The 8,836-nt window shown below is 27.9% G+C and overlaps 1 protein-coding gene across 3 annotated transcripts in view; it reads left to right on the top strand.

Annotated features, from left to right (window-relative positions):
• LOC106788280 (diacylglycerol O-acyltransferase 1) overlaps positions 1-8,836 on the top strand; it is a 144,036-nt gene that overhangs the window by 27,030 nt on the left and 108,170 nt on the right. For all 3 annotated transcript variants that reach the window (XM_014751420.1, XM_014751421.1, XM_014751419.1), the window contains one exon: positions 4,568-4,662. In XM_014751420.1, the coding sequence (XP_014606906.1) occupies positions 4,568-4,662 (95 nt within the window). The remainder of the gene's footprint in view (positions 1-4,567; positions 4,663-8,836) is intronic.

The raw sequence follows: 8,836 nt of genomic DNA, 5'->3' as shown, positions 1-8,836 counted from the left end.
GGGGATTTTCGACTAACGATATATGATTTAAAAATCTTAAGAGAATAAAAGTAGTAGCCGAAGATTTGAAAGTGCATAAATTATGATTACATCGGGAACCTTTCACAAAGTTTTGTAGGAAAAGTAGACGGTAAGAAAGAAACGAGAGAAATAGTACTAGCTAGGGGAAGAAGACTCCGATAGCCATTTCTTTTTTTTTTTTCTTTTTTTTTCTTTCTCACTTAAGTCTTCCTTCTTGTCCTTAGACTTTTATCGATGTTACGAGATTCTTTTCCAAGGTAGTCTCGATTAATTGAGACCTCGTTTTATCTTTTTTTTTTCTTTCTTTCTTTCTTTCCTTTTTTTTTTTTTATTATTTCTCAAAGAGATGTCCATCCCCTCTACCCCCCCCCCCCCATTCCTACCAACCAACTCTCACTCTTCGTTTCTTTTTTTTTCTTTCTTTATCGATTAATTTCTAGCATCCGCATTATTTTGGTTCGCATATAACATTTTTGATGGAAAAATAATTTTGTTGAAAAATGACTTGAAACTTTTAAATATTATTTTTGTTTCTCATCATGCATTTGAATATTTATTTATCGAATAACACTTCATTTAACACGTTGCGAAATTTATTAGCGATTATTTTATAATTATATAATTATAATTAAAATCTATATATATATTATTTTGTTTTAAGAGATATAAATTAAAAGTGTTTTTTTTTTAATCGTGTGAAATGCGTTCATTTTATTCAGTAGGTACCGGTGACCACCGCGTTGCATTTAAATGCATTATTTTTTTTTAATCAATATTTGACAAAGATTAACGAAATATCAAATTTATTGACGGTCACCGGTGACACCTATGGCATTCAACAAATTATAATATATAATACATAAACCAAAAGATATTAAAATATATATTATATATATACTGGGTGTTCCCAAATTTAGTCGTCAATAATTCAAACTTTAATTTTAAATTAATATTAAACACATCTTACTCAAAATAACTTTTTATTTTTATTATATATATATGTATGTGTGTGTAATGTAATTTGTTTTTAAAGTAGAATTTATTAACAATAATATTAAAACGTCAATTAAATCATTTTCTCTTTATACAAACGAATATACTTTAACATTTCAATTAACGTTTCTATGTATCCCATTTCTAATCCCTCTTCCCCCTCCCCCTACTACCATCTAACTTATCCCCTTACCATTTCTATTCTAAATATTACTTAGAGTCGAATACATGAACACAGAACGAACGTTTGTTTTCGACTAACGACACCGTGGATGGGCACTTGCCTTAATCGACCATAGCATTTTGCTTGCTACGCGAAGTTAGTATGTCCGAATGTATTTTCAACGATGCTTTCTCTCTATCTGTCTATCTGTCTGATTATATGTATGTATGTATGTATATATGTGTATCTGTATTCCTCTTGAATTCGCATAACCAGCAAATTTATCCCGTTTATATTAATAATACCTACTTTTATACATATATATATATATATATTATATTGTATGTATATATTATATTATTATTATTATTCATAATACGGAATCACAGGGAACTTGGACATAAAAAGAAGTAGAACTCAATTTAACTAAGTTGAACGTTTCGTCCCTTTATTGGGACTTCTTCAGCAACTTAATTATATATATTATACTTTATTATTATTATTATATATATTATTTTATATATATACTAGTAGACCCGGTCACACATTGCTGTGGCTAAAGTATATGTTAATTCATATTATAGTAAATTATTCAATACAATGAAACTATTATTTACGAATAAAAACGATAACGTTATAGGCAGTATAAAAATGTAGAATTTTAGGTTATATTCAGGTTTTTAACAAATGAGTAAGTTAGAAAGTTGTTAGTTGATAACATGTAAGATTTAATTTTATAAATGAAGTAGGTAATGAAAAGCAGTAGGATTAGGAATTTTGTTAATTTTAATTAAATTCAGCACTAATCTGTGCATAATATTTTTGGTTAACCTGTTTCTGACTAATACAAATAGATATATATATTATTTTATATATTATTTATAAAGATTTTATATCTCTTTGTTTTCCTTCTAAGAATTTTGTCTTTTACTTTTACTTTTTATTCTTCGTTATTGGTAGACGTGAAATTGAGGATTTTGATCATGACGCGGTGTATTAACGAACTTCGGCCAATGAAGAACGAGCATGGATTTAACGGGGCTGATGCTTTAAGTTCAACAAGGGTATTCAGGATGGATCAGAAATTTAATATCTTTTCTGTTCGCGCCATTTTAAGTGAGAAATTTCGATGAGTAACGATATCTACTATTAAGTTTTTTGTATACTTTTACAAGTGGTTATTACTTTTAATTATTATTCCTACTAGAAAAATAATCCTATTATATATATATAAAAACAAAAATGAACAAAAATTAATCTAATCAACACTGTAACAAAATTTATTAATTAAAACAATAATAATATTTAAATTGTCAAACACACAAAAATTATTTTAATAAATAATAATTATATTCTATTAATAATATTGAAAAATATAAATCTATAGGAATAAAAATAATAAATATTCATTTGTGTTAAAAACTCGTAACGTTTTGCGTATTATGAGACACGCGTACGATTAAAAATATATTCTCAATAAAATTAAAATAAAATATACATATATATATTGGATAAAATTTTTATCAGAATAAAACACGTTATATAAATCGTTGGACGATTCCCTCATCTTATTAATATAAATTTTCTAATATAAACAAGAATTAATCTATAATATACATATACATATATATATTGGAAATATTCCATGTAATTTTTAATATGAAAAATCTTCCATATATATATATATATATATATATATATATATATATATATATACGGTATTCAATTACATTTTTTTTGATTCCTTATTCAACCTTACGATAACAAAAGAAAAATGCAAAAAGAAATAAAGGAAATGAAAAAGGGTCTGGGAAGGGGTTGGTGCAGGTAGAGGGGGAGGGTAAGGGGGTAAAAATGTAATATTAAATTTATAGAATGTTTGTGGATGGGAAAATTATTCATTGAAAATGATCGAGTAGGATGATTATATTATTATGTGTGTTATGAGGTAAAAAATAAATGAAATCTATATAATATTATGATATTTTAATGGTTATGTCGAACAATCCTATTATAATCGTGTAATGAAATGACGATGCCAACGTGTAATTTCGATTATTCGTTTTGATCGATATTAAAACCGATATGGGGTTTTGGGGGAAAGGGATGGGGAGGAGAAAGGAGGGAAGAGGGGGGGGGAAAGCATAGTTTGCCGTACAATCAATCACGAACAACAACGTCCGTTTGACAAATAAGTATTTGTGAATGTAATATGAATTATAATATTGATTGACGCTCAACGAATTCAATTGATTAATATAATAGCATCCATTGACTTTTGTTAAACAAACGAAAGCGAGTTTTCATCTCATCTCATTGCGGTTTTTCATTTTTCTTTTTTATTATTTATATAATAAGATATTATAAAAATTTGGAATAATTAGAACCTTCGTTAAATAAAACACGATACATTATTTTCATTCATTAACGCGTTTCATTTATTATGTTACATATATATACTTGGATTATTTTTACACATATTGTGTATGTAAAAATAAATGATTATTAATTTTCAAAGCAACACAATAAATTTATTTCTCTTTTTTTTTAAATATCATTATACTAAAGATGCATTATTTTCATTCATTAACGTTTCATTTATTATTTTACATATATATACTTGGATTATTTTTACACATATTGTGTATGTAAAAATAAATGATTATTAATTTTCAACAACTCAATATATTTATTTCTCTCTTTTTTTAAATATCATTATACTAAAGATGCATTATTTTTATTCATTAACGTTTCATTTATTATGTTACATATATATACTTGGATTATTTTTACAAATATTATATATAAAAATAAATGATTATTAATTTTCAAAGCAACTCAATATATTTACTTCTCTCTCTTTCTTTTCCTTCTTTATTTTAAATATCATCATACTAAAGAATCACAGAAAAAACGGACGTTAATAAAAACTCCTTTGCCCTTCGGCCCGTGCCGACATCACTGATGTCAGCAAACGTCGTTGTAGTTGTAGTAGTAAGTTGTAGTTGTTGTTGGTTGTTGGTTGTAAGGCTGCAGGCATTCGTTTAAACACGCATTTGCAGATAGAACGAGAATGAACGAGGAAAAAAAAAGGAAGAGGAAGAAAAAGAAAGAGGGGGGGGCAGACTAAGAAGGGTTGGGGGTTGAAAGTGTATATAGGGGTAAAAGTAAGGATTGGTGTAAGGGTTTGGAAGGGGGTGGAAGGGCAAACGTCGGACGATAATAACGAAAGACGCGTTTTCATTTCGACACCCATACAAATACACACACACACACATATATACGTGCGTTTACGTGTATATTAAAATTACTCTCTATTTTCTTTTCTTTTTTATTAAGATTCTTCTTTTTTATTCTTTCTAATCTTTTTTTCCTTTCTTTCTTTTTCAGATATGGGATCAGAGTAGACCCATGGCAATGGTTTTTATTCCTGAGCGGGAAGTACGATGGTGGTGAAGAGCATCCTTCGATTTTGCTGATCGTTTGTAAGTCAAAATTCTTTTTCTCAAAAGTCTCAAATTTCTTTTTTTTTTTACATGCATTCTATACTTTTGTTTCACTTAATTTTTCTGAACATATTTTTAAGAAGATTTTTTCATCGTTCGATTCATTTGATTATTGTTCGGAAAGTAATTTCGAGAGGTGGGGCGAGAGATTAAATGTTAATTAAAGAATTTGTTTTTTTCGTATCTAAAATTCCGAATTTTTTGAATAATTAGGGACAATAAAATTTGATTAAATTCGATTTATCAGATTTTTGTTATTCGACAATCAGCATCCACCGATTGTCTTTATTTTATCCCCTCATCCCCTTTAATTGGGTGCACCCTTAATTTGATGCATATTTCGAATCAAAATTACTATAAAGTAACATCAAAAACTTATTTGGATTCTAGTGTTTGTTCGACATAATCTCTAATTTTATTTCTTCTTGTATTGCATTACTCTAACTATAATAAAAAAAAAGCATAAATATGACGAAAGTACGAACTTCGATTTTCAATTTTTCATGCGATGACAAAAGAAAAATAATCTACTTGACAGAACGCGAAATATAAAAAGATTTTAAAAATGATGTTTGAAATGTCTTTTGTTTTTCTTTTTTTGGTTTTATTAGAATGTAAAATGATTTTCATTAGATTTAAAATGATTTCATTATTCGAGAAAAGAAAAGAAACTAAAGAAATGATTTAAAACAAAAGTCATATGATTTTAGTTAGAACACTTTTGATAATCACGGTTGGTTCATTTTTTGAGTAACCCGCATGAACCATTTTTCTTTTCTGAATTTTAATTTTCTTCTTTAACTCTTCTCTCTTGTGTTCGTTAAACGTAAATTGTTACTACGACTGAGAGAAACGACACGTTATTTTCCTTTCATTTACTCGCTAGCTTTAATTATAATTCGTTAAATTTTCCATTGTAGAAATTTCTCTCGAGACAGTTGGTTTGTGTTCGCAGGAAAACGAAACCGCTTATCTTGAAAAAACGAAAAGGGAACAAGAATATAATACAAAATTATCTTGCCGTCTCGCATGATTTGATTTAAAAAAAAGAAAAAAAACACAGAAAAAGTAAAAAAAGAATAATAACAATTTTCTCTTTACATCCCTTTTTTTTTGTGTTCCCTTCGTCTCCTTCTCCTTCCATATTTTCCTACATTTTCACATCGTTGTAAGAATATAATTTTAATTTTTTATTTCATTTCCTTTTTGTTTTTAAACGTTTCGTTAGATACTTGCAGATAAAATATCTTAATAGGAAAAGGATGGCAGAATTATACTAAAGTATACCAAAGATATAGCATAGTAATAGTAAATACAGTCAAGTAAAAAAGTTGAATTGTTGAAAAGAAACTCGTCTCATATTTTTTGGCAGGTATCCACCTGATATACTTCACTAAAGTAGAGTGAAGTGGAGTATAGGTGGGGGGTGGGGATATAGAAATTAATTAAAAAAGGAAAAAAATGTATAAAAAAGGAAGAAGTAAGAAAGAATTGAAAAAGGGTTTTCTGTCTGTTAGGAGAAATAGAAAGAAAGAATAAGTAAGAAATTATAAATGTATAAGTAACATGTGTGTGCATGTGTGTGTATCTGTGAGATAGAGAAAGAAAGTATATTTGTATGTGAATGAGTAAGTAAAAAAGAAAGAAAGAGAGAGAGAGAGAGAAAGTTTTAAAAAAGATTTTATGCATAAATATTTTTAGAATAATGTCAGCCACATATTCTAACAATAAATCGTATTGTCAATTTACTAAAAAATATTTCTTATTATACTAACACGAACTTTATCATTCGAATCTAAATAAATGATTTTATTTCTATTTTACTTTCTATATTTCTTTTTCTCACAAATTTATAACAACAGGTTGAGACATGAGAGAGAGTTACATCGATAACGTGACCAGACTTACTTATTGTTAATTTAGATCTTTAAATTTTACAGGAATAAGTAAACGTAAAATAAAAATAAATAATAGAACAATATGAATACTGTTTGTGTGCATAGGTATGTGTCTGGTATTTGTGTGTAAAAGAAATAAGAATTTACTTGAATTATTTAAACACAGTTTTGACTGTAATGCACATGGTAAAGTACATTTAATAGTTCTCATATTTTACAGTCTACGTGATTCCCCTTTTTTCTTTCTTTCTTTTCTTCTTATTTGTTTGTTCCATTTTCTTATTAATCAATATTGTTACTACTGTTAATAATGTTACTTGTGTTGTTATTAATATTCTGATGCTGTAGTATATTAGAAGTTATGCATCTATTAGTATAATAATAGTAMAGTTATTTCTTTGATCCAATTATTTCTTACTCATCAATGGTGTTAATATTATTTATGTTAATGTTAAAATTATGATGCTGTATAGTATATTAGAAGTAATGTATCTATTAGTATAGTAATAGTATATTAATTTCTTTGATTCAGCTATTTTGTACTAATCAATGGTGTTAATATTATTTGTGTTATTGTTAATATTCTGATGCTGTAGTATATTAGAAGTAATGTATCTATTAGTATAGTAATAGTATATTAATTTCTTTGATTCAGCTATTTTGTACTAATCAATGGTGTTAATATTATTTGTGTTRTTRTTAATATTCTGATGCTGTAGTATATTAGAAGTTATGCGTCTATTAGTATAATAATAGTACAGTTATTTCTTTGATCCATCTATTTTTTACTAACTAATGTTATTACTAATATTGTTGATGCTATTAATTGTATTACTGTTAACATTCTGATGCTGTAGTACAGTTGTGATTTTGCTATTAGTATAGTAACAGTTATAGTACAATAAGTTCTCAAATACAATTATTTTTAACTCTAACCAATCTTATTATTAATATTATTAGTACTACAAAACATCGTTAGTGTTGTGTTCTGTTATCATACTAATTGAAAGTGATATACTAAAGATATTATAATAACTCTTTAAAACCAGCCAACTTATTTTTCCATCTCACTATTTTTAATTACTTTTGTTTTTTTCTTTCTTTCTTTCTTTTTATAAATTATTATATTTAGCTTTTTCTTTCTCTCCCTTTATTCTTTCTTTCTTTTGTTTCTTTTTTCCTCTTACAAGGGACAGTCTCTCCGTACTAGAGAGTATAATAATTTTCATACCGCAAGCCATGCAACGAGATTGCTTTTTAAGCGCTACTCTTATGGGGGTGGCACCAACCAACCCCATCCCCTATCTCGGTGTTTTCGCGATTAGGGGATTAATTATTCCACGAACGCCACCAACACGTACGAATTAGGTTGCTCCGAGCTCGGATTGTCGTGATTTCTTCTCTCATTCTAACTTCCCACCCCCACTCCCCCATACTTTGCTCAAATTTTATTATTTTATTTGCGTTCTTCTTTTTTTCAATTCTCTTTCGTTTTTATCCGTTTTATTTTCTTTATTTTTTATTTAGGATGGGACACAGGTGGATGGGTGGGTGGACGAGGAACCTTGACGAGTTCAGTGTGTTTGTTTTCCTTTTTTTACTTTTGCTCTACCTTTTTATTTTTTCACCCCTCCCTAAAGAAAATCTTTTCCTATGTTTTTTCCTTTCCCCTCGACAAACGTGCCAGGGTGAATACGAGTAAGAAAGAGAGAGAGAGAAAAGTTCGTAATCAGGAACGTAACGAAGAAATCAGAGGGTGCTTAAATTGAACCAGAATCCAATTGAAATTTTTACGTTCTTTTCGATGCGGTAGGGAGGAGGGGCAGCTTTTTGCTTTCCCTTTTTTGTGTTTTTTTTTTTTTGGTTTTTTCCTGCGGAATTTTCTTACGTTCTTTTGTCTTTTTTTCTATCCCCTCCTCTCTGCTACCCCCAGGGAGAGAGAGAGAGAAAAAGAATTGTAAATCAAAAAGTTGGGCAAACTAATTAGTTCGTGAAACGTATTACTTTGGTAAGTCATTATCTTTTGATATAATTCAATTAGGTTTAGAGCGTTCTTTTTATTTTTCTTTTTTTTTATCTTTTGGATAAGAAACAGATTCTTTTTATCCGATAATCTGTTTTTTTTTCTTTTCTTTTTTTTTTCCCCCGCGGTGTACAATAATTAATTTTAATATTTATCCAATCGATTTTTAATGTTAGGATACTTTGTTTTATTTTTTTATAATATCAAAAGTAATAATGCAATAATAGTAATT

This window comes from Polistes canadensis, unplaced genomic scaffold (genome assembly GCF_001313835.1).
Source record: "Polistes canadensis isolate GaletaPanama2010 unplaced genomic scaffold, ASM131383v1 scaffold_132, whole genome shotgun sequence".
NCBI classification, from domain to species: domain Eukaryota; kingdom Metazoa; phylum Arthropoda; class Insecta; order Hymenoptera; family Vespidae; genus Polistes; species Polistes canadensis.
The sequence above is the reverse complement of the archived record's forward strand: the minus strand, read 5'-3'. Positions and strand labels throughout refer to the sequence as shown.